This window comes from Aplidium turbinatum, chromosome 9 (genome assembly GCF_918807975.1).
Source record: "Aplidium turbinatum chromosome 9, kaAplTurb1.1, whole genome shotgun sequence".
Classification (NCBI taxonomy): domain Eukaryota; kingdom Metazoa; phylum Chordata; class Ascidiacea; order Aplousobranchia; family Polyclinidae; genus Aplidium; species Aplidium turbinatum.
The window spans coordinates 13,397,543-13,425,022 of record NC_137480.1 but is presented as its reverse complement, the minus strand read 5'-3'; the positions used below and the strand labels follow the sequence as shown (position 1 = coordinate 13,425,022).

Below are 27,480 nucleotides of genomic sequence, written 5' to 3'. Positions count from 1 at the left end.
GGTTTTGGCAAACTCCTTTGTTGCTGTGTTCGCTAAAAAAAAGACGAACCAAAGTTAAATTGCCCAGAAATGGAAAGAACGAAAGTGCCTTTTTACTTTGTGTACGTGACTGCCGATATTGATTAATTATTTTGTATTGGAAAGTTTAGTGAAGTAAAACTAAATAAAAATGTCTGGAGTCAATGTTTTAGGAGGACAAGTTGTTTTACAATGATAGGCTTATGTGGTATTTGCTGAGCCGCAATTATGTCACTATGCCGTGTTTAGGTTCGGATTGTATTAAATTATCAAAAATAAACTAGCGGAATGATCGCCGTGGCGAAGACTAGAAGTAGACATAGAGATCTGAAGAAGCTTGGTTAAGCTTTTGTTTTATTGTGAAACAACAAATTTAAGCAATTTTTTTTTTCAGGTAAAAGATGAACAACAACTAAGCATCAAATTGCTGTAACGAAATTATTTTTTGAGAATTTGTATTTAAAAACTTGAAAACTTTATCGTTCATGAGTTAGGGCGCCATAGCCTATACTCTACTTAGGGATATCTATAACTACGGGATTGGAAACTCTTTTCAGTGCTATACATCAGTAGGGTCAACAACTCAACATATTACTATGACTACAGAAAAATTATTAAACTAAAACACTGTTTGTATCAACTAAAGAATGTATAAAATTCAATTTCGCAATAACAATATAAAATGTAGCCTTCACTAACATCAAAACTTATTTGATGTATAAAAGTTTAAAACCACGAACCTAAAAATCAAAAATAAATGCATGCAAAGAATCCAAAAATTCCCTGTTGTTCTTTAGCATTTTGCGTATTGCAAACCGGATCAGCAGAAGTAAACGAGGAGTGTTCAACTATCAGTGAAATGTGTTGTCGTAGGCTTTTATGATAAACTTATTCACAGACCAACCCAGTACGAAATCAATACGTTTAAGTTGTCATAAGAACTAAAACTAATACTCGGTTTTGAACTTAGCCTATTTAGCAGCAAACGAAATACGACAGGATTGCACAAATGGAATGCAAACACATGAAACAAACAAGGCAAGTGTACGGTATACTTTACAGTTTACAGCAGGTGCATTGATTGTTACACTTTTTCTTTTCTGTTTACTACTTGCTATTTTTTAAGGTCAACTTATGTAAACCTTTATCACAGCGATGCAAAGAGCAGTGACCCTACTGGTGTATAAAAGTGTTTTCAGTTCCACAGAGTTTCCAATCCCTGACTCTACATAATATAGTTTCAAAGAAACTTGGTAAAATCAAAGCAGTAGCACTTTTCATCTTTTATTTGTAAGCCTTTATGGTCATGATGATGAAAGCTGGTGTATGCACAAATGAAAGAATCGCAAAGATACAATCGGATATCAAGAAATGCAAACGAAAGCCATGGCACCAAGACAACGATTTACAGTAGATCTCAATGACTTCAAAATTAAGCAGAACGCAGAAAGAATGGAAAGGTAGCCTAGTTGATAAAAGCAGAAATTTCAAAATTTTGAATTTCTGCCGTAAAGCCTACGACTATACGTATCACAGCTGACGAGCAATGCATTGCATTTTGCATGATACCGAAAAATCTAGTGATGACGAAAATATGGGAAAGGTGCTTGGATTAAGCTTGCAATCGCTCTAACAATTGAATATGCGTAGTCAATAGTCATGCACAGAAAAAATATTTTTTTTACAAACGAACGTTTTTTTTTACAAAATTAACAGCCTGCTTACCATTAACGATTCATCTCAAGGTTCATATTTTGAATGCTCTATTTCTTTCAACAATAAAATTAAAAATAATGAAAAAGTGACATCCCTATTTGTACAACAGAATTAAATTGAAAGAAGCAAAATAGACCATGATATTGGTCGAGTTACAAACGTACTTACTATTTATGGCAAATTTATCGGCAGAAGTCGATAAAAACGAGTTATATTTAACAATCCTAGAATATTTGTGCATAAGCAAATTTTTGTTCCATGTGATTGAAATTCCTCGATGTCTCAACGTCTGTAAACGTTGAAAAATCCGATTTAGCTTGTTTCATCTCAGAACAGTGAAAACTGAAGACTTTAGGATCTTTGACTACCCTTTGTTGAGCGAGATTCATGAACAGCAATTAAAAAAAAAAAACTATAAACAGTCTTTCGAAAAGAATTTGATATCCAGCAGCATCCTGTAAATTATATCTTTATCTAACTGCAGTACAATTAAATTTTGTCACAAAATCAAAATAGTAAAATGAAGCTATGTAATAGTATGCATGGGAATACTAAACATAACTTTTGACCGAAGTATCTATTGAAATATCGTCTTTTTCATCACTGCTGCTGGAAAGACTTCTTTGCACTGAGTTCTTTTGACTTCCTTCTGTAAACAAAACAAGACACAGCGCAATGGATGTTAGTAGCTCTACGAGCTATTTTTCAAGTAGTGCGCAGCAACAAAAATAACAGGAATATTTAAGATTAATTGGCATTTATTTTGTTGCGAGTATAAATACACACATTCTTTAAGCAAAGTTAAATAATACAAACAATCACGTAGAATGTGTGGATACTGCAACGGGTGGCTGCCAAGTGACCTGGAAGGTCTTCTAGTCAAGCAGCCACCTTCAACAAAAGAATAAGCTATGCCGTTCAAAAACAAATTAATAAACGACTAACAAAATGCCAACAAAATACATACTCACTGTTTCCAATTTTCACAGGAACAGCCATGCTCGGATAAAAGTTATCTTCATAATGTTTAGGAGCAGTAGGCGTGGGAGAACAAAAGACAGACCCCTGTTCGCTGCAACGGCGTCTAACAAAGCATAGAAGACGTTTCCTGAATGAACCTTCTGACTATACATTCAACACTGATTATGATAACTACAGATGATGATAGATAATCACGGTAGGCTGCTACATATGTTAGAAAAAGGGCCTCTTTAGAAACTGCTGTTTCTACGTGATAAGAGTGTTATGAATGTCTGGTAAAAATAGCTAGTGCTTAAAGCCTATTTTGCACCAGGATCATCAAAGACTTTGTTGTTTTTACTAGGGCTGTGGAGTAAGGAGACGGAGGGAATTTGGCGTGTCCGGAGTCGTTAAAAAATGCTGCGAGTTTGCTGTGGCAATAGTAAGTTGCGCTAGCTTACGGAACACAGTTCCGTAAGCTAGCGTAACTTACTATTGCCACAGCAAACTCGCAGCATCAGGCTAAGACAGATCGTTTAAATCTACCTTGTGAAGTAAGCAACGATCATGCTGCTAAAAGCGAAACTCAATCAGTCGTTAAAAAAGACCGACTCAAACTCGGCTTGTGGCAAAACAATAAAAAATAAAAATTTTGTTTGCAATCTTTTTTTCAAATATTATCTCTTGTTCACAGTATTACGCTATAAACCTATACCAGAAAATATAAGGGTTTGTTTGTGAAAGCCATTGGTTGCAATTTCTATCACAACTTAAGTAAAATTAAATTTTAAAAAATGAAAAAGACAAGACATAAAGAATCTGGCAACACTAAAGCCGTCAGCCAGTTATTAACCTAGGAGTCGGAGTCGTAGGCTATATTTTTCGCCCAATTCCACACTCAGGTCTCTATCGATTTTCAAAGTCTGTTATGTTAAAGCACATATAGTTTTCCTTGTGATGCTCAAAAGTAAAAACAAACTAAAATGACAAGACTCAATTGTGGCGTACTCCACTGTATCTTCTTGGAGTGTTTTTAATTTCACTCTCCTGTCAATAACATGGCTACTCCATTTTTGTTCTTTCTAAACTTACATTTACCATCACCAGTGCCACCACTAACCCAGGAAAAGTGCGACAGTAGGTCAAACAACAATACATAGATACGCAGCGTATTTGGTAGATTACCCTTCAAAATCTCAATCTTCTAAATTCCCTGTCACATCATGAATTGTCGTTCGCACAACTGTTGCACTGTTCTATCATTTACCTTTTAACTTTTTGTTGCGCAATCCACACCTTCCGGAGTTTTCGAAAAGACAAAACAAACAATTCTAGAACGCTTATCACAAAACAAGCAGCACTCAGTATCATCATGTATCTTAAAAAGATCGACTTTTCCTAAAATAAACATCAAAGTCGCAGCTTTAAAAAATTTTTGGCAATTTAACAAATCAAAACAAAAATGATGTAAACTTTAGCAAAATTGCTGAATCACTACAAGTAGACATCCGTTTAGATTCATTTTTTCCGTAAAGACAGTTCCTTAACCCAGTGGTTCTCAAACTTTTTTTTGTTGCGACGCCTCTGGAAAAGTTTTCTTGACTTGCGACGCACCAGCAAATAAAAGTAAATGAAGAAACTTATTATTAAAGTTTTGTTTATTGATACAACAACAAAAAACAATGCATATTATATTATGTGACGTGTGGGCTTGTTTGTTTTCACAAAGTTCATTGAATCTAGGGAGAATTTTTGAAATTGCCACACGCATTTTTCTTTCACTGTTTATTCGTGATCGATATTTCGTTTTATCACCGCCAAGGCAGAAAATCCTGCTTCACATAAATACGACGTGGCGAATGGGATAATAATTTGCAGTGCTTTCTTTCACCAAACCTAGATAATCGTCATTCATTGAATCCAAAAATTTGCCGGATTTTCTACCACGAAAGGATCACGAATCCATTCGTAGTTTAAAAAATTTTCCGGGAAGTATTTTGCAAATTTCGACTCGAGCTTGGACAAATGTAATAACTAATAAATATGCTTCGCAAATTTGAAGGGAAAAAAACGCACTTGTAACCTCAACTCTTCACTGTTTTCAAACTGAAATAATACCAAGAAAAATGATTCAGAGTCAGCAATTTTTTTTGAAGGATAGACATCCAATACTGCGTTAGGGTATCAGCAGTGGCAAATTTTTTAGTTAATTGCGGTGTAATAGCTAAGTGCATGGACACATGTGTCCCAGCAATCATCAAAGGGTTAACCTCATTTTTATAATCTTAAACTGAGTTCAGCCTAGAAACGGAACTATTCTGCGACGCCCTTGGAAAAGTGAAACGACGCACCAGGGCGTCGCGACGCACAGTTTGAGAACTACTGCCTTAACCTAACCTGAAGCGTCCATTCGAGCAATTTCAAAGATCAGGCTACGCCTCAATTGTAAAAACATCTTCCTCACAGTGATCCTTTTAGAAATGTGCTTATTGCAGTGAGAACAAACGTAGGCTACATACGTGGCGAAGACTTACTGATGAAAACGGTTTATGACTTGTTACAGTAAGTGTTAAATCTAGTTTCGATATTTCAGTAACAATGTAGCCTACTTTACTTACGAAAGGGCGAGACACAAAGCATGGAACGAAACCATTCCCATCGTAGTCTATATGCTGACTGCAAGCTTCTCGTGTGCCTCGATCCACACCTTCGCAGTGATAAGATCCCGGCACAGTTAGCCAAATGAAGCTAAGGGCTTGAATGCAATTGACGCATTGAGATTCCTACAATAATTGTGAGATTTTATATAGCGCTGTATTGATCTCAGATGTTTTGCTTTGTAAAGATGTAGTTTGAGCGTATAGCCACTATCATACACCGGACCGTTTGTGTTGTTTAACCCCATGTACCCATGATAACCCTATCTCATCAACACAATAAGCTAAAGTTAACACCAGGAACAATGACATGAGGAAGCTTACCATACTTTGGATGGGGCACTAACCCAAAAACTCTCAGAAAAATAGCGTTGGCTCTGTGCTAATGGCAGAATATGCAATATGCATGCCATGTCTAGGACAGGTCTTGTCACTCTAAAAAGCCTCGAAGCTCAACTATTCTTGTCGCCTTAATATATGGGTATCCGACAACGACAACTACCAACAAGCTTTGCCTGTTTGCAGACATTGCAGCACCAGACATCAGAAAATATGTTAACTGCCAAGCAGAAAAGCTAAAGAAAAAATGTGATAAAAAATATTCTCTCTTCTTATAGACAAGTATTAAGCTACACATACCAGGTTGAAGACAAGAAAATTCTACCACCCGTCCATACCCTATCCTCAATGAAAAAATTAAGGCTTAAGAAATGAAAACGACAACTCGAAAATAACCCATCTTCCGCTAAAATAAAGATTTCACGGTCAAGTCCACATATGTGTTTGCCTTACACAATGAGATTTATACTTCAAACTTTCCTGTCCAACCAGTGTCAAAACTGGGGGTTTTTAAACTTGGAATTTCTCAAAACTACAGTTACTGCAGAACTGATGCAGAAAGGGCCTTCTTGGGGAAACATTCCGAGCAAGCCATATAGTAGCGCAGATTGTTTGGATAAACGAGCTAACGTTTTGACAAGCCAAGTGAAAAACCACATCATATCTTTTTTTTCTTCAATTTAAAAAACCTGTCCAGGTTGATTTTTTTCACAGTTTTTGTAAAATGTTAGTCAAGTCAATGTTGTTTGTAGAAATGTTAGGCTTAACTATTTGAATATGATCTCACCAGCCTTTCGAAAGTTAAGTAGGCGAGGTACATAAAAATTCCTTCAATCACAATTCGAAGTATGGTGCTCAGGAAATACGCCCGTTTAATCTTGTTGGTATATGGAATCTGGAAATAAAACAAGCAAGTAAATGTTAAGAAAAACTATTCATTCGTATCCAAGGCGATTGAGCGGATAATTTGGCCCCGGTACCAATGAGATTCTCGGGCACTAAATCAAGATAACCTACTTCTAAGAAAAGCGTACCCAAACAATACTTAAAGTAGACTATATGCAAACGATAATATACAGTAGTTTATTCAAGTGCTCAGGCCCCGTGGAATAATTACGGTTCCCTAAAATCATCTCGGGCCCTGGTCAAAGAGTTTCCCTAGGCTAGGACCCCCCTTGTCAACATTACTCTTAAGTATATGGTTTGTATCAACGGAAGAATAAACAAACACGTCGTCAAAAAAAGGATATTTATAAGTATACTGACTTAAGTTAGTTCAATGATATACAGTAGCCTACAGTAGCGCTATCAATTGATTTCGATTCATCTATCGTTCAAAAAAATCTCGTATTTAAAAAGGCTTGACTAAAGATTTGAGATAAATCATTAGGTAGTTTTAAATATTCAGTGTTCTGAACTTGCACTCTGCTACCTCTTTCAACTCGTTGTTGGAGTATATCTTACGAACTTTGACCTCTCCAACGCTCTTCATCCTTTTGGTCATTTTCAATACATCTCCTTCAGACATTGACGTCGCCTGCATTGCAACATGCAAAAATTAGAGTGGTTTATTTTTACTTTTTGAAGTTTAAGATGGTAAGATGTTAAACCAAAATTGCAATTAAAAAAAGATCATAATAAAAAGACAACTTCCGGCAATTACAAAGTAGGCTACAAGCTTTTTCAAGGACAACCTCACAAATTTCCGGTGCTTTCATTACGGTCTACTCCACTATACTGTACACTGCACGCCTGTTATGACTTTTTAATCATAAATATCTTTTTTTAACCCGTAGTATGACAATCATAGTTTAAGCAACTGCACAAATTTTCATTATACGGCAAAGTTACAAGCACATCACAACTAGAGATGTAAAAAAACGTTTTTTTTTGTTTTTAAAAAAAAACGAGCTCGTTTTTTTGTTTTTTGTCGTTTTTTTGTTTTTTATTCGTTTTTTTGTTTTTTTTACCTATTTTGACATTAAATGTCACAATATGCAGCAATTAGGGTAAACTCATTGCAATAGCGTCTCTTTCAACAAAAAAACAGTCTCATAACTCGTATAACTTATTTCAAATCAGACTATATGTCTGGTATATTGTTTCATTGCAATTTTGTAGATCTCAAGTCTTAACACACGAGCCATAAAGATTTCTCATCGTCTCAAATAGTAGTAACAGTGTCCTATGGTTGGCACATCTCAAGTATTGTCTGTAATTTGGTCCAGCCAATTGTTAAATGCAGTACCACACTCGTGTACAGTTTCGAAGCCACCTGGGATTTTGGTTAAATGGGCATGTTAGGACCTGGTGGCCAGTGTGTCCTGTTTCTCTGCTTCACAAAGGCACTTTTGACCAGCACACCACACCTTTTCCAGTACAACGTCCAGAAGTTGTTCCAGTTGATGTGCATTTGGTGCAAACTTGATGAAAACCTCACAAGCGGTTCTCGAGTTATAAGTGAAATAACCTTAGCCACTAGGTGGCTTCATAGGTAAGGAGCAATAGAAAAACGGCAATATCTCAAGAACCGCTCAACATATTTGGATAATCTTTAGCTCTACCCCCATGTTTTTTGGGTGGGCTATCTGTTTATGAACATTAAAACAAGTTTTGGCTACTACTTTTTGAGATAAACAGAAATTAACTTCTTGTCGTTACGCACCGATAAAACCATGATGCGTGCTAACTTCAAAAAAAAATTTTTTTTTTTAATTGGGTAGAGGAAAGATTGATGAAAAGTTTGGCAAAAGCAGTGTAGTGCTAAAGTCCCAACTTTTAGCCCAAATCATATTTAAATGTAGTAAAAGATGAAAACATTTTGATGTTTTTTTATTTTCCCTGAAGAGGTTCAATACTTCTTTGTGATGTCATAGTCATGTTTGTTTTCCCTTAATCACACCGAATATTGTGCTGTCATAGGCATGTTTAAAAGAAGTATGGTTGCACTTAATCCATCCAATTTGAACTAGTTTGCAGGACTTTGAGACTTTAGCACTTTTCTGTTTTTGCCAAACTTTTCGTCAATCTTTCCTCGACCCAATAAAAATTTGTTTTTTTTAAGTTGCGCATCATGGTTTTATTGGTGCGTAACGATAAGAGGTCAATTTCTTTTTATCTTTAAAAGTAGTAGGCCTAGTTTCCAAATAAAATAAGTTTTCATCTTTGATGTTCGTTATGTATTTTTATCCTGCATTGCGGGAATATGAGTAAAACTTTATACTTGTATATTTCATCACCCACCAGGACAAGAAACAATAACTTAAACTGGATATCAAACCTCAATCGTCTTAGGCTACTGTGTGATGTGCAGTCTAACCGTGGAAAGAGCTCAACACCTGCTTTCCTGGGCCACATTGAAACGGGTTTTTGCCTGAGGATGGGTTTCTTTTATGTCCGGTTTTCTTTCTCCATCCTATTATTATTATTATGACTGCTCATCCACATCAATATTGGAACTGGCAAATTCAATCCACAACACTTTTCATTAGGCTGTCATTCATTACTACATGTGTGCTTCTCTCTGTTTTTGTTTTATTTTTTGCTATTTGTTTTTTTGGGTTTTGTGGCCGTGCTAACTACTGATATATAGCCTACTACATAATTTTTCATTCAGGCACGTTTTAAACCTTTCAAGGTTTTGCCACCTTTTCCCGTTCGTTAACGTGCTGGTAGGTTTATATCGATTTTTGTAGTTAGTATCTTTTTCGTCCCGGACGCGTTAATGACGAAAAATAAAATGATTGATTGATTGTCAGGAAAAGTGTTATGAAGCATTTATTCACTATGTGAACACTGAGCAGTGCTGAAAAACTCCACTTTAAAGGGAAAATTTCTTCATTCAGGGTTGGTAGTTACTAGCAATAGGCTAGTCAACATGGGTGGTGGGCATTTGAAAGGAACATTAACCTAAACCTTTTCTGACACATGCATTTAGGCTACTTTTGACAGCTAAAAATATCAGTGATAAGATCTCTTGCATTATGTCACAAATGACCTGCAAGAAGCATCAATGACAAAGTGTTTAAGACCTTACAAGTTACAACACACGAAAAGAATACTTCTGTTTCAACATTTATAAAGCATATACTACATAGTTGTTAAGCTATCAGTTAAAAAACATGTTTAAACAAGCTATTGGCAATAGCTTGCATTAATAAATTACCACAAACAAGGTAATGTGTGTTCTGAATACTGCCATCTTGTTTTTGCCAAAATTTCGTCAGCCCATTGAGTGTGTACAAGAATAACCAGTCCCGGTATACTAACATCGTAGGCTAACTTCCATAAAAGGAAAAAGAAATTAACTCATCTACATTATGTGACCCAGTGGCGTATATTCAGGGTGTTCAAGGTGTGCACTGAACACCCCAAGAAATCCAGAAAAAAAGAAAACTTCCATCGGTTGTCGATGTTCTTTACTTTCATGATATTCTAACATCTTGTTGCATGCTGATTGCTTTCTTTTCAATTGCAAAACTCGTCCCCTTCTAATTTTAATACTCCAACGTTTGAGGTCATTGCCTTTAATTTTTTTCGGTCATTACCTTTAAGCTGGGTGTGCACTGACAGCTTGGCGAGTGTTATTTAAAATAAACAATTAAGAAAAATGACGTCACAAGGCAGCGAAAACAGCAATGGTTTTAGGTCAGCCAGGCTGTGAACTCGCTGATCTGAACACCTTGGCGCGTCATTGGGGGAATCCCAGGCAATAGCAAGTTTTAGCTTGCTGGATTAGAGTTTGAGGTGATCAGAGTTGGAAACAAGATAAGATAAAATGTTTTTTATGCACCAAGTGCCAGTAAATTAGGACTAGCTTGTCTGAATCTGCAACAAAGCTTATGGCAACAGCCAATATCTTTGATGCACCATTCTAAAACAACACATCTAATCGTTTTGTAATTTCCACACAAGGACAAGAAAGACTGAGCTCGCTCAGCTTTCTTTCAATAGAGAAGGAACTTTTGCTAGAACTGAAGCAAAAGCAAGCTTTCTACGACGATGTAATTCAAAAATTTATTGCACAAACAAGAAGAATCGAATTATGCTATAGATGAATTTTCCTTCTGTAGTCGAGGTGTTAAACATTTTCGTTTTTACTAAGTAGTACGGCGGATAAAAGTACAGACGACCAACATAGCAATCGACTTTCTTTTCTTGTTTGGTATCGAGTTGCTTTGCTATTGTTTTTTGTTTTAACTTTCACCTGTTTGTTTTTAATTCGCTTGTACATTTCTCAAGGTGTTGCGACCGTGCCTAATCCTTGCATGAAGTAAATCATTTCCATCTCGAGCACGCTTTAACTTTCGCGTTTTTTCAGACTCCTGCTGTGTTATGGCAAGTAGCCTAATATTGTTCGTTTTGATGGTCGGAAATAAAAACTGAACTGAAGTATGTGACTTTAGAAATGCAACTTAATGTTTGATATTATTAAGTCTTTCATTCAATAGGCGCTGTCAAATAAATATCTATTTTGTATTCTTCTCCATTGCGACAACATTATTTTTGTCAGTTCTGTTCATGTTCAGAATTTGTGCTGAAAATGCTCTCAGAAGGCACCAAATTCAATGTTAATTTTAAAAAATTTCTGCGGGAGGCCCCCAGACCCCCCGCTGTTGCTTTGCCGTCACTGAACACCCTGTGAAAGTGGTCACGGTACGCCACTGATTATGTCATGTATCAAATTGCATTAATTCAATGTTTGTCAGGTCTACTGCCACAACACATGCCTGAGAATGAAGAAGAAAGCGAAACAACGTAGGACTATGCAAAAAGCATATGCTGCTGCCAAGCACAAACACTTAGGAATTTCAGCACAACCATAAAACCATTTTTACTAGTTTAATGTTTTTCAAGAGCATTATTATAAAACTAAGCTGCAAATTGTAAAAAATATGAAAAAAAAACAAAAAAACAAAAAACGCGTGTTTTTTTGGCCCAAGTTTTTTTTGAAAAAAAAACGGTTCGTTTTTTTTTTGCATTTACATCTCTAATCACAACCTAAGCTTACTTGTGCGGATGAATATGATCTACCTAGTATCATTTCAAACTCATTTATGCTTCGTGTTTTGTTTAAAAGACATTGTAAAAACGATTGTTTGTAGTACTGTACAGTAGAATTCGCCTATACTGTAGTGACTTTGGCTATAGTGACACTTCGCCTATAGTGACACCTGTTGCAAAGTCCCGTTTGCAAACCATATGTTTTGCATAGAAATGACTTCGCCTATGGTGACTTCGTGTATAAGAACACGTTGCTTACAGTGACACCACATTTCTGTTCCTTGGGCTCAAAATTTTCCGTATAAGGACACTTTACGATGTATTTCCAGTTTAAGTTAGAATCATATTTTGTCCTTATCAGCATTCGCCAGTTCCCAGCCAGAAAATCCATCTTTTTACATTGATTTAACGTATGCAGAGGTTGAACCATAAAGGATTGATTTGCTGACTAGGTTTGAATTAAACCAACATGGGATGCGCATGCGCAGATACTGCACAAGTGACGTTATCAAAGACGTCATCATTCGTCTATAGCGACACTTCGCTTATAGTGACGCTTTTTCCGCGTTCCCTTCAGGTGTCACTATAGGCGAATTCTACTGTATTATTTTACCAGAGTTGAGCGGCCTCGACCTCCATTTTCCATCTGCTTTAGGTCACCTTCAGAGTTTTTCAATTTTTCAATTTCACCAGATACGTGCGTGGAATAGAAATGAAAAAATACTGTGGGAGTGGTAACAGCAAGAAGCTGAAAGAGGAAAAAGTAGATTGCTGATAAATATATTTGCAACTACAGTACTTTAAAGTTGTGATTTGCACTAGTTGCTTAACGTGAACATATTATATAAACTTTAAAAATCTGACTTGAAACAAGTCATAAAAGCCACTTGGTCTAGGCTACATAAAGACCATAGACCAAACTTAACAGTGAAGTGCAAAATAAATTGTAGACTTGCGTTCCTTCTGCGTGTCGACTGGTTTGTTTAAAATAAAATGCAACGAATCATGAATTATCCCGCAAATAAATATTAATTTTTTGAAATGACATAAGGCGTATATCCTCTACTAATACCTGAAAAGCCCAAAATCTCATGTGCGAGATTTTAGCAAACTGATTGTAACACATGTTCGTACATCCAACGACATCCTCGCTACACTTGAAAGCAGATTGCTCGTCGCTGTAAACTATACAACGTAATGAAGTAAGTAAAGGTCCCATATTAAGTTACTGAACTATGTGTAATGAAAATATAAGGTTTTCACAGGGATTCATACTATAGGGATCGCCAACTCGGCTGGAAATCCGACAATCGGAGTGTAAAAGTGTTGCCAGATATTTTTTATATTTTTAGAAAAAAATATTATTTTGGCATTTTTAAAGTAGTAGTTGCCCAAAACTTGCCCTTAAATAAATATTTTAAAACTAATCTAAAACAATTTTATTGTTCACTTATCAAACTATCATATTTTTGGCAAATTTAACCTCTCTTGTACATAATACATATTACTTGAAAAATAATTACCGGCTTCAACACTTAAAACATGAAGCTCTTTATTCCTGAGGTCTATTTTTAAGTTTCTCAATTTTTTTTGTTCTTAACTGGTTAGTATCATTTTTTTTAAACCTGCAAGTTTTATTTAAGTTTTGCACATAAATTCAGCACATTCTTATTGCAAAGTAACACAACTACAAATTACTTTAACTCAATCTTGTGCAACTTTAAACTTCAGATTAGTTTTAAACGGACAAGCTTTGGGCGACCACTACTCTTTAAAAATGCCAAAATAACATTTTTTCTAAAAATATAAAAAATATCTGGCAACACTTTTACACTCCGATTGTCGGATTTTCAGCCGAGTTGGTGATCCCTATACTATGAATCCCTGGGTTTTCATCACACAAAGTCTTGGAGCTAACGAGAGTAGGGTGGCCAATTCTTTTCTCTCGACCGTCTTTACTTCAGTAACTGCGTCCATCCAATTTACCACAGCACCTTAGGGATGAAGGTGAGTGGTGCTTTCAACAACCAGCTTCAGATGGGGTGTCGAACCAGGATCGTATTATTGAAAAACCAGTAGTAAAGTAAGCAACTCACTCTGAACGCTAAACCACGTTATGTAAAGCTAATGCATGTAGGCAGGGGCTCTACTCTATCCACTTTTAGAATTCGGGGGGGGGGGGGTGATTTTGGACAGTGGGTTAAAATTATCATAGTCATTTAAACTTCTGGGGGGCTACGCCCCCCAGACCCCCCATTGCAGCTTCGGCTTCATTGTTCATGAACGTGCACAGGGTTTCCAAATGGTTCCACAAACTATGTTTCGGAAATGGCAGCTTTGGGTAAGCATTTAACTAAGTTAAAACTCCACAGTGTAAACGCCTGTCTCGTAGTTCAAGGTTACCAAATCAAAAAAGTGATAACAGCCGAAATAATTTTTTTTCAAGATTCGATCAATAAAATATCACAAAACCTTTTCAAAGCCAAATGAGTGGGGGGTGATTTTGCATTGCTCATCCCCCTCACCCTCCCCCCCTTGGATATAGCCCATGCATGTAGGCCACAATAGATCAGACCAAGTCATTGCAATTTGACACTGTAAGATCGAGGTTACAAAAATGCTTCATTTTCCAAATTTTTGGGTTATATACTGGTTTACAAGTCGTTAACACGGAAAGACTGACTTTTAAATAGTAGCATCTGGACTGGAAACGCAGTGACCAACAAAAGGCCAAACAGTTGGAACAACAGTTGGCCAACAGCCAAGTAACTAACCCTGTTGGCCCACTGTTGGCCAACTGTTGTACCAACTGTTTGGCCTTTTGTTGGTCACAGCGTTTTCAGTCCAGATGCTACTATTTAGAAGTCCATGCTTAAGTCTACTGGCGCTTTTAGTTTATTGGCATAAAGACCTCCACTATGGCGTGCAACAGACCACAGCAGGCAGAAATGCATCAAAGCATTCAGGTTCCTTGCCCATTGCCTGCCATGGCTCCTTAGCTAAAATTCAAAGCTCTACAAATCACGAAATAGTTGTTAGCACTAAAAGATGAACGAAATGTTTTGGTTTTCCGCTCTGTTGTAAAGCAATAAAAAGGAATTCGAGAAAAATCAACAAAATGAACTATTTATTGCCGAATAAATTATATTAATTCACCTGCATTTCCAACAGTTGCAACGACGATTAGTCGAAAAAGAAACACCAATACATACCACAATTTTCCAAGAAATGAACTGTACTTGGTGACCTAAATTTAAAGAGATGATTTACGGACGTGCGTCGTGCAGTTATCCTGTATCTGCCAAAGATAAGATATACAGCGAAGATTTTTGTCATTTTACATAGTAAAACAAAATTTCTTATTGTATTGAAAAGAGCGTTCTTCCCGGCTATCAGCACAAGGCTGAGCACTAGGGTGGCTCGTTTTTGCACTTTTTTTTTTAATTTTCTCGGGGTAGTGGGGAAATGGTGCCAATGAGTGAGAAAATAATCATGACAAAATTTGAGATTCGTAACAAATTGTCTTCAGCCTCCTCATGGGGCCCAAAAATCGAAAAATGGGGTCAAAAACGCATTTTTTTTCAAAAATATTTTTACTTTGGGTAGATACAAAATTGTTTAGATATATCTAAATAACCTAAAAAAGAATTGAAGTCATTTGAACTATTCCTTCAGCTACCTCACAGCTTTTGAAAATTTTCATTTTGGTGAAAATTTCGCATTTTGTTTGTGGTTACATAACTACAAACTTCGTCAGTGACGTAAATTCAAATAAAAGACGTCACTTTTTCCTACCAAATTAACCCAATTTCATTAAAAAATGACGCAACACCTCAAGACAGGTCTATAAAGAGAAATACAATGACGTTTTATAGCTGGCAAAATGTCTAACGCAATTATGTATCATGTAACCACCCACAAAAATGCAAAATTTTTACCAAAATGAAAATTTTCAGCAGCTGTGAGGAAGCTGAAGGAATAGTTCAATTGACTCCAATTTTTTTTCTTAGGCTAATTAGATATATCTAAACAATATTATATCTACCCAAACTAAAAATATTTTTGAAAAAAAATGCGTTTTTGACCCCATTTTTCGATTTTTGGGCCCCATGAGGAGGCTGAAGACAATTTTTTACGAATCTCAAATTTTGTCATGAGCGTTTTCTCACTCATTGGCACCATTTCCCCACTACCCCGAAAGAATTAAAAAAAAAAGTTCAAAAACGAGCCACCCTACTGAGCACTCATCAGTACAGCGAACACGGTGTCTATCACTGTCAATTCTTGCCACAATCGGCTGCCGAGAAACAAATTTCTTATTTTGCAATGTCAAAAAATTAACTCATTTTACCGGATTCCGTTTCCACGTTTTTTTGACGTAAATCAGTGTAAAACTAATTCTTATCAGAGAAAAAATTCACACACAAAAAATCTTTAGGCACGGTAACAAAATGTCATTCATAAGCATTGGTTACAGGAAAACAAAGGACCGACGCTAACTCAGGATTCCGGTTCGATTCCCACCGGCAACAGTTGGCTTTGTCAAGATAAGGTAAGAGTGTTATGTCTGAGGGAGGTCATAAAGATGAGTTTCCTTGGCTTACCGTGCAATTAGCGTACAATCCTTCAAAATATTGTCAGCGACACTAAGCGAGTATGAAACCAATCATTACAACTTATTTTTAAAAGAGTGATACACAACCGTAAAATAGCATATGGCCAGTAGGGATAATTAATCAAATTTATTTGAGAAAAACGTAATTTTGCCTCAGCAATATGGCTGACGTTTTTTTTTTTTTTCTTTCTTTAAACAAATGCCGTCTGTAAATAATAAAATCTTCATCATCTTTTCTTCGTTATCGTGATCAACCTTTTCTTTGCGACTACTAAGACAAGAGATAGGCTTAGTAAGGGTCTTGATCATTGTGTTTGCGATGGCAGTAATCTTAGATTAGTTAAATATTAGGAAAGGTGTCAAGCGACCATTGTACTGGTTTATCAGTTAGTTCAGGCAAGTCTTGCACTCCGTCAGAAGCGCTGCAGATTGTGCTGTTTCGTGTACAATGAAATCCACACTTTTTATATCATGTCACCAACCTGTTCAGAAATGTTTTCCAATGTGTTCCACATCTCGAAGTCTCTTTTTAAATCACAGTAATTACAAACAGATTCAGTCTAAACAGCATGAAGATTATTTGCCTAGCCTCAAATTGAAGGCATCTCAAATGCGTTCAATGTTCTCACGGCATGATTAAACTATCAACCTTTTGCAAACAGCAACAAAAAGAAAAAGTTGTTCCTCTGGCGTCAAAAAAAATACCTTAAAAATCTTTCAAACGTTGGCTGCAAGGTTAGAAAAGAAATTAGCACTCCAGTTCATTTACGACGTAAGAAATGGGTTTTGTTGCATGCGTGCAACTGCATGAGTACATGAAGACCTGCGATTATTCGATTAGTCTACCTACACCTGTCATCGAAAAGCTTTCTACTCGTCGATGCTTATTCGATAGCCACAATTTAATGCAATTTTACTTTTCAATGGAGTTGTCAGCGCTTAATTTTGTGTCCCGTGCTTGCATGTGTCGATTTGACACCCTCTCAAGAGCATGTGGCTGTGTCTTTGGCAGGACACTTCATGTGTGTAGAAAAATTTCTTTACAAAAACACTTATAAATTGTAAGGTGAACGTGAGGAACAAAGTGAAGTCATTTCGCCGACTTTCATAAGAATAGTTTTAAAAGACAAGCCTTTGATGTGTAAATCAAACATCTATCCCACGTGTTTTGGCAACACCAATAGGCTAAGCTAATCGGTAAGGTTGTTCTAAAGCTAAACAATATTGTTTGAAATAAAAAATATATAAATTGGAATTGACCAAAAATATAGAGTGAACTAGCTGTTTTGTGTCTTGACTACTTTTCTTTTGCTTTATTAGTTTCAAACCGAAACACTCACCTAACCCTGAAGGTTGGTGTTGAAAAGTAATGAAGTAAAGAAAAAGTAATAGTCTAGTTTTTTTGTGAAATAAACTTTAAATTGCCCTTGCACTTGCAAGTGTTAATAGGACTACTGTATTTAAAAAAAAAAAGGGTTTTACTTTTTCTATCTTTCTTCTAGGTTTGGTGGCTGTATAATTTTAAGATAGTGGTAACACTGTTTTATCGATGAATATTTTAAACCTTTGAGTTTTGCCATCTTTCCCTTTTTCTGGAGTCAAATTTGTATGCTTACTTTGCCATTCTGTACACTGTACAGTGTAGCCTACATGCATGTTTGCGCCAGCAGTAAAAAATAAAATTGAATTTAACTGAAAACTCTATTTGTTTAAATTTCGTTTCACATTAAATACATTGCTAAAAACCTTTCGAATCAAAAAGATTAATTTTGGTAAAAACAAAACTTAATTTCCTTCTAAATTTATTACTAACAAGCTATTTTCTCGTAGGCTATTCGTTTGCTAAAGACTAAGACCTGCCCTTTCCTGAGATTATTTGCTTCTATGCTACACATAAACAGTAGTTTACGAAAATCTTCAGCTTGCATTCACCGAAGTGTTGACCTACGAAATTTTATACGACCTACCAAATAACGTTTCAAAAAGTAGCCTCAGCGAAAATCTTCAGATAACTTATCACTGACAACTGACAAACGAGCAGGAGTGCTGCCTTGATTAGCAAATTTAACAAGCGTATCTCCATATCTTGGGAACAGACCAACTAGACTTCGAAGAGCTTTATTATATTATTTCATCATAGTAAGCATTGTTTTTCACTGACTTTGAAGCTTCTCTCATTTTATAGGCCTATTTCAGATTGCAAAGCGTGCAAACTGCAAAGTAATCAAAAATAACTTTCTTTCTCAGCAGCCGATTGTAGCAAGAATTGACAGTTATAGCCCGGAAAAACGCTGCTTTCTTCACAAAAATAATTTCTGTTGCACAAATCAAGTCCTACTCATATTGTTAAAATGTCATATCTCTACAACAGCGCACTTTACAAAGTTATAGCGATTGTACAAGATAAAATGAAAACTAAAATGAGATAAAGTAAAATGAAAACCATGAAAACACTTATTTTTACTCCCTTTCTGCTACTTCTTATCTTATAATATCCAGATTAGCAACGCTCAATGAGCAAATCATCTAAAACAAAGCTACATCTGCAGATTAAAGTTGAAAGACGCAAATCACTGAAAATTTATCACTGTTTGTGTTTAAAGTGTAAAAGCATAGGCCTACAGATAATTCATAAAAAAAATGTAATTGCATTAATATAGCTAACATGTGCACTGAGAAGTGTCAGAAACATTTTTTGCTGAAACAAAATTTGTATTCAATAAAAGGAATCAGAGAACACTTCTACAAAAGGCTTAAGCTATAAATATGAAAAAAAAAACAAGAGTTAGATTTCAAATAGTTTGGGTTTTTTTATTATTATTTTGTGTTTGCATTAGTTTACCTCGTGAATTAGTATTTTATCTAAACAGCAATGGGGCGGCAATTTGTGCAATTTAAGGGTGCCGATGTACAATGGGCTACTTAAGGGCGCCAATGGTGCTGCAACTACAACGTCACTGCTTGTAGTCAGGGGCGATTTTAACTGAGGAGCACTTTTAGATCGGGGGGTCCGTGCAAAAAGTTTTTCGTGCCGAAGGCGTGAAAAGCTTTACAAGGTAACTTGTAAGTCCCCCACTATGCTGGCAATCCCTTTGCCAAACTCAGTCGCCACCTTGTGACTAAAAATTAACCTTGAAAGAAAAAAGAGGCATTTTGTAGAAACTTCAAAGGCTGAAAAAATAATAATAACAATAACACAAAATCACATTTTTTCCACGTCGGGGGGCCTTCAAAAAGAAAGCCGGGGCAACTGCACCCTCTGCTACCCCCAAAAAAATCCGGGCTTGCTTGTAGAGCTGTCCAAAAACAAACATGTATCGAAATATTTTGCATCGTTTTTTTATTTTCATTTGTTTCTTTTGAACAAAAAAGAAACTTTATGTCGCAGTGAATTTGATTACCTTATTAGTTTTCAATACAAAAATATTTCAAAATATCATGATTTTAGTTAAATTTTCTGCAAAAGACTTCACTATAAAAACCTTGGACTAGGCCTGCGGTTAAAAATGACTAACCTACTTTACACTATGAAAATAACAGATTTCTCTTCACTGAAATGTCATTTTTAAAATGTGATTTTGGCGTCACTGTCAAGCATCCTCAATAGACTATGAGAAATAGTTATCACTAACGTAATGCAATCGGTTGAGTTTCGCTTTTAGCAGTATGGTCGTTGTTTATATCTGCATTATGTATCTACATTTGCGATATAAGTGTAATGATTGACATTTACTGTATTGAAATAGCTGATTTTTCTTTAACAAAATCAAGTGTTAAAATTTCATGACCGTTTTGACAAGATAATGCAATAGATTGAGTTTCTTTTTCAGCAGCATAATCGTTGTTTATCACAAATGAGGGCAAAGTAGGTAATGTGGTGATAAGCTCTCAGAATAATTGGCTTGCGATCAATAGTTATTTTCTCTTTGATGTACAATAATATTCTATCTACACTCACTACAATGTATAGAAAAAATATATAAACATTGGCTCAACTGGCTCAACTACTTTGATCACACTAATCTTTTTTGTGTCTAAAATAACCCGTCTAATTTTTAATAAAATGGGTTTTAATATGGACCATTAATTCCACTCACTCACAAGATATCATTTCACTTACAAGCCAGGCAATGCAAAGTATGATACAATATTGTAATCAATTTATAATGCTGTAAAAATTAGTCGCTATGGCATATGTAAACAGGGAAACCAGGAGTACAAGCTCTGTGTTGCCAACGTAGCCAGACCATTGCACCCACTGCTTCATGGTTCTGGTATTCTTGAAGTTTTCAAAACAAACAACGCAAGTGTTGTTTTCATAATATGTTTAACTTTTTTGCTCTTCTGTGATGTGGAAGATGATGCAATATCACGGAAGCAGTAACGGTAGCTCCTAAGGGATACGGAGGTATGTGCTCCCCAATCATTTCGAAGTTTCAGTAATTTTTTTTCGTTTAGTTTTTTTAGATCGTTGGTTATAAACTTTTCTGAATTATAAAGTATCGGGTGGGGGGTCCGGGTCACTTAACTTGTGCAATTCAAAAACTCAAAACTTTTCTGTTTTGAAAACTTGAAAGCAAGTTAAAGAAATAGCAGTGCCATACCAAGGTACTACGATAGTTTATCGAACGACTATTGATCGAACGATAGTTTATCGAAACGACAGTTTATCGAAACGACTGTTCACCGAACGACAATTTATCGAACGACAGTTAATCGAAAACCTAACCCCTAAGCTAAAACCTAACCCTAACCCCTAATCCTAACCCTAACCCCTAACCCTAACCTTAAACCCTAACCCCTAACCCTAACCCCTAACCCTAACCCTAACCCTAACCCCTAACCCTAACCCCTAACCCTAACCCCTAACCCTAACCCCTAACCCTAACCCCTAACCCTAACCCCTAACTCTAACCTATCCATTGCATATGTGCTTCGTCGTTCGATAAACTGTCGTTTCGATAAACATTCGGTCGATGAGCTGTCGTTTCGATAAACAGTCGGTTCGATGAACTGTCGTTTCGATGAATTGTCGTTCGATAAACTGTCTTTCGATAAACTGTCGTTCGATTAACTGTCGTTCGATAAATTGTCTTTCGATAAATTGTCGCGTCACGCCATACCAAGAATACGTCACTAATGAAGTTGTTGTTTTTAAAAACGTTGTTACCAATCAAATATTTTCTAACGCATTTATCGTGTTTCGGTGACATCAGTTTTGTTGGTCTTTTACTTGTCAGCGGAGTAGAAGTTAGCTGTTTTGCGACGTGCAGATTTTACAATTTTCAGGATAAAGATATTTTTATGAGTTTTTGCATTACTAAAATCTTTACCCTGGCTGGTTTGGAGGTCAATCACACCCATTGAGTGTGATATCTGAACTTTTTTTATTACTTTATTTTCACTAACTTGTGGCTTTCTTGAGCAAGTTATTATAATCTTTCCGAATCACTCAAAGTCTGACCAACTCTGCCCTTGCGGTCAGCCGGTCACCCGTTATTTTTTGTTATCAACGCGAATATTATTTACTTTGTTCAAGTAGCGGTTAAGGAACACATAACCTATGTTTTGACAATTCATAAATTTTAGTCAAGAAATTTTCCATGACGAAATAACAAAGTACAAAAATGTGTGGTTGATAAATAAAAATTTATAAATGTTTGCCTGCTTTAAAATATGCTTTTGGTGTTTTGAATGCCTGGTTGGGTTACCGTATATAAAACGAAATTAGTTTACTGTCGACCCAGGCGAACCGCCTGCTTGAATAACTGGTCTATTTGTCTTTGGTGGCTGGTCTAATTTTTCGGAATGGCCCATTTCGGTGAGTCCGATTCGGTGAGTCCGATCTCTATTCGGTGATTTTTTCAATTTTTTTTTTAATTATCGGGTACCGTAGCCTAATTATCATTGTTGTTTTAAGGTTAGGGGTTAGAGGTTAGGAACTCACCGAATCGGACTCACCGAATAGTAGCAGACCCCTAATTTTTAGTGGGCTACAGTTTTAACAGTGTGTTAAGACTACTCGGTTTAATTTAACAAGGCCAAAAAATGAGTGAAGGTTTTTTTGATGATGTTTCAAGCTCAACAAAAAACGGGTCAAATCGAGCTGTTAAACTGTTGCAGTTGCATCACCAGATGTTCCATTTAACCTTTGTACTTTATGCAAGTTTACAATGTTCTCTGCTCTGTAGGTAACTTACCGCAAGCATGTCAATTCGGAGTCACGTGTCAGTATACAAGTTTCCTTGAAAGTTTTCCCACAACAACTAAAGTGAGTTTGTGAGTTCAGAAGTATGTAGGTTTGAACCAGAAAACTTTCTTACGTGAAGCCACCTTCTTAGCCTATGCCTTTGGTTTAAACCAAAACCATCATGGTGTGTTTCTTGCTAAACATGAAGTTTCAGGTTTGGCCATGAGATATCCTGTTTCCGTGTTTCTATCTCCATGTTTTTAATGGTATGAACCATGGACGTAGCCACAGAGGAGTTTGATGAGCAATAGCCTTCTCAAAATTTTATTTTGCCCCTCCCCCAAAAATGTTTTGATAATGTTACTGCGTTTTAATATCATTGCTATCCAAGTTCAATAACGTCTGCCCCCAACAGTTGTTTTAATCGCTCTAAAAAAAAATCTAGCTACGTCACTGGTACGAACTTCCGAATTGCATTCGTGCTTGCATGTTTCAATCAGCCAACGTTTTGTAGCAGGTAGCTAATTCACATCGTGGTATTTTGTTTTTCTAGGCATTGGGCCTGTGGAGAGTTTCTTTTCATTAAGCAAATGAGTAAGCAACGATGCATAATATAAATAAGTCATATACAGTAGGCCTATGTAGGCTACTGCTCAACTCTATAGTTTCTTCATTTCTTCTTATTAATGTTTTGTTTGCATCAGACCAATTGGTCCATATTTAGGCTACTATCAAACATGCAAAGAAAAACAACAAACAATAACCGAATAAACAGATAATGTTGTTGCGGAGAATTGTCGGCGAGTTAACTGAGAATGTCGCCATTGAAACAGGACGATTTGTCAAGAGAGTCAGAATTGCAGAGAGCATTCATGTAACACTTTTTTGAAGACTGACATCTACATAAAGAGTTGTAAAGAGATTTGCGAAGTAGGCTACTGTATCAAAGGTCAAGATATTTTGTTCAATTTAAATAGGGCGGGCCCTAATAATAATGTTATGATTTTAATTTTACATATTGTCGCTCTACAACAGCTGAAGTCTTTCAGCGACAGGGCTCATTTTTAATTTTATATCAGGTTCACAATTTCATCAAATTATTACCCGACTTGTTCTCACTACGTTATACAACAAAGAACACAATCGGTACCGTTTTTAGCCTAAAGCCTTTGGTTTGACCTTACCTGGAATCGATCTCAGATCTACCAGAACCAAAGCGAAGGCGAAACCACTGGGCCACTGAGCTGGTTGTGCGGGCACTAGCATTAGCGAGATAAGCCATGTAGACTATCATAGGCTACGAAAGGCATCGTTGTATGCAATACGCAAATGATTGATGGAGGCACGAGTAAAATTACATCAAAGTTGACATGCATAAAAAGAAACACAATGCGTCCAAAATAACAAAATTTGGATAGAAACTGAGCACTTCGAAAAACTAGCTCTAAAGTTGTTTCTTATGTGTTTGTCTACAGATATAGGCTACAGCAGCTAATGCGACATTTTCTGTGTAATCAATGAGACCTACTTACATTTACATTGCATGTTATCTAGCCATAGGTGTTGCAAAGGTTAGTCTTTTTAAATACAAAATAGTTTGTGCCCAATCAAGGCTGTTGCGAAGGTAATTTGGGCCGGTACCAATCAGGCCTTGAATCTATCTTCGGCCCTAAATCAAGACACTTCTAAGAAACACGCATTCTGTACAAAAAAATAGGCTATACTCAAGTTTCGTCAAGTTTTCGAGCCGCCTGAAAAGAATACGGGCCCGTAAAATTATGACAGAGCGTTGTGTCAATTTCTGGTGGTGGGACTCTCGGTCGTTCTGTTGTTTTTCATTTGGTGCTCTATTGCTGCCTGGATTCTGTCGTTCAACGTTAAGCTTAGGCTATAATGTTGGAACGAATCAGAAAGGAATAAATTAATAAACGAATTAATACCGAAGACCATTGTGACCTAAACACTTTCCGCCATAACCATGCCCAGAAGTGTACGTAATACTGAGGCGCTACTCTAGAATAAAGATAAGATTCAAAAACCAAAACCAAACCAATAAAACAAAATGGAAACATGGATGACGTCTTTGTTTCACCACTATACCAGAGTAAAAGTGTTTGTTTTTGAAGTGTAGTGGTGTTGGTGTTGGCTGTTGAGTTGGTGACCTGAGAGTCTGAGACCTGGTCAAACTTTGACCTGAGTAGTGAGCATGAGCATTGATTGGATTCGGCTTGTGTTGTGTCCTATTGGCTGAAGTTGCTGGCCAGAATTTTCTCAATTTTTGAGTAGACTTACTGATATATTCAGAAATTTATTGAGACCTGGCTTGTGCCACCAATCTTTCAGAGGTCTACTGGTGCTCTCTGATGTAAAAAAGAAAGATAAGGCAGAAAGTTTATTTTTGGTGCACAAAAACATTAATGTGGACAAAAGTACAACAGACATGCAAAACATACACACAAGCAAGCAGTGGTGTAACCAGATTAACTTTACAAGGAGGCAAGACAGTTTCAGGAGAGGTACTGTAACATTTTCAGTGACGTCATATAAGTTGCTTAAAATTGAGGTTATCGTAACGTTGAATCCATTGATGAGGGAACTTGATAGATGACGAGATAAACTTTCTGTTTAGGAAAGCTTTGGACTGATCATATGCCGAGGCGTAACCAGCACAAAATCTCTTCAAAGGCAAACAAGTAGCCTGCTACAGCAGACCCAGGCCATGGGGGAGTTTGGGGGCCTCTCCCAAAATACATCGAAGTTGCACATTCGAAGAGTACTTTCAGCCAAGGTCAACAGTAAAATTTTTTGTCAAATGCTGTTACAGAAGATGATACTTAAGTTATATAAAAACCAATACAGCTGTCAGAATAGAGTGGGCTGGTAATGGTTGATTCAATGGTAGGCTTCAGCATATCAATAAATACTTCAAAAATACAAAACAGTACCGATACTTTTCTAATGTTCATATTCGATCTAAGGTGTGGGTCATAAATAGAAACAAGCATTTGACATTACAGGCTAGGCTTCTGGTAAGCAAAACATTTTACTTTAAACAACAAAATTTCATAGCCCATCACCAGTCTCTGACTATTGTTAGCAGTGAAAGTGTCACATGATTAAATGCCACATAAATTTAATCAAGGAAAGAGTTATTTTTTAAAAATTTATTTCACAGCTTTTCGATAGCTTTTTGCAAGTCTTATAGTCGGTTGCATATGCAAAAATATGCCAGAGAGGGTCCCCTCTGGCTACTTTCCTGGCCATACAGATTGCTCTTGCTGATTCTGGTTTGGTTATAATGAAAGGAAAAGAGACACAAATACCAGTTCTAAACAACAAATATGCTGAATGAAGATAACACCTCAACTGTGACATACCTATTTGACTGGATCAAGGAAAATGGTTGTTAACTGAATAGCTTACAGACGAAATCGGTTAAGCGACATAGTCTACCGTTTAAACGTATTAATTGTTTGTTTGAATCTAAGTCTGAAATCCCAAACCAAATGCAATCTATTGTTAAGTAAAACCATCGGTTAAGCGCATACCGCTTAAAAGAATAAGTCGGATAATAGTATCAGGATTTGCTTCTCGTATGCATACTTTATGCATTTAATCGTATCTCTTAGCCATTGGTTCCCAAACTTTTTGTATTTGCATACCATTTAGCAGTTTCATACAGTGCTCACGTACCACCTATGCTACAATCAGAAAATCTCAAAAATATATGTACAATAAGAGGCAAGAAAGTTTAACAAAATTTGAGCACAGCGCTTTAAGACTAAACGATTTTAATATTAGACTACATATAGTAAGCTATTGACTTGTTGGAGCAGTAGACCAATAAATAGGGTGCACTACTACTGCTACTATCAGTTGCAACATTGAAAACCAATTTAGGTCAAAGGTTCTCAAACTGTGCATCACCATGTTCTCGGTGCATAGTTTTAATTTTTCAAGGGTGTCACACAATGATTCCGCTTCGTATCTAAACTCAATTGCATAATAAAGCGCTCACAGATATTGTTATACCCTGACATGTGCATGAGAACTCATCATTGCATAACTGTAGCAATTGCTTATGGCTTAACATTCACATAACGCATTTCTAAATTCATTTCGATGCGCAACAAATAAAGGCTAGTGACACAAATAAATAAAAATGACTGAAATTCCTATTGGTGAGTGCGCAAGTCCAACAAAATTTTTCACAAACGTTGCAACAAAAAAAGTTTTGGAGCCACTGACCTAAATGTTGCACCATAAACGCTTGAATCTCTTACGAATAAAATTAATTATGACACAATAATGCACATTGAGTATTTTGAAAGTTTGTGCAAATTGTATCACTTTATATTAACTGCTGTCAATTGTGGACGTCCATGTGTCAACTCAAGTGAATTTCTCGAGTACTATCTGAAAGACCTTTGCATACCACTAGTGGTATGCGTACCATAGTTTGGAAACCACTGCCCTAAGTTTGCATAATTTTCTGCAATGTTCAAAGGCAAAATGAAGCAAAGGTGAGACAGATGCATGCGATCAAAACAAAGACAAGTGTCTGTAATCCCAGGCCATAATCTTATGTCACTAGACATCGCACTGCAAACAACCAATTTTCGTACAGCTGGGCTTCATTGAAACAGAAGAGCAGACAAAAGTTAATAAAAGTTTAGACAAAAGTTTTAAATAATTTAAATATATTTCAATCTATAGTTGGATGCTACACCTAATATTAAAAGTATCTTTAATTACATTTGTATATGAAATACATTGTAAAAAAGATATATATACATAGCATATAGCGTAAAATGTAACAGAAATGATGCCAATGATTGAGATAACAATTGAGATTACAAATGCATATTGCATAAGTTATATGATATGCTTTGCCTAATGCCTATTGCCTAGTTTGTGTTGGCGTTTATTGCAGAGTCTGTAATTAGTATATGTCTAAAAGTAACTTATAAGTTAAAAACGAA

At 36.3% G+C, this 27,480-nt stretch overlaps 1 protein-coding gene across 3 annotated transcripts; it reads right to left on the bottom strand.

Moving 5' to 3' along the window:
- Nucleotides 1-355: 355 nt before the first annotated feature.
- Nucleotides 356-16,862, bottom strand: LOC145777076 (gap junction gamma-1 protein-like). 3 transcript variants are annotated; one of them, XM_082588364.1, is made up of 10 exons: nucleotides 16,791-16,862; nucleotides 14,850-14,940; nucleotides 12,766-12,878; nucleotides 12,307-12,441; nucleotides 7,123-7,227; nucleotides 6,478-6,585; nucleotides 5,313-5,477; nucleotides 3,962-4,092; nucleotides 2,702-2,818; nucleotides 356-2,383 (listed from the first exon to the last, which is right to left on the bottom strand). In XM_082588364.1, the coding sequence occupies exons 1-10, from the start codon at nucleotides 16,821-16,823 to the stop codon at nucleotides 2,335-2,337; spliced, it is 1,047 nt and encodes a 348-aa protein (XP_082444490.1). In that variant the 5' UTR covers nucleotides 16,824-16,862; the 3' UTR covers nucleotides 356-2,334. The 3 variants fall into 3 exon arrangements, 2 of the variants coding, with proteins under 2 accessions (XP_082444490.1, XP_082444489.1); XM_082588363.1 differs by having other exon boundaries at nucleotides 2,706-2,818; XR_014290313.1 differs by having other exon boundaries at nucleotides 2,367-2,383; nucleotides 2,706-2,818; nucleotides 3,962-4,086; nucleotides 5,309-5,477.
- Nucleotides 16,863-27,480: the final 10,618 nt, after the last annotated feature.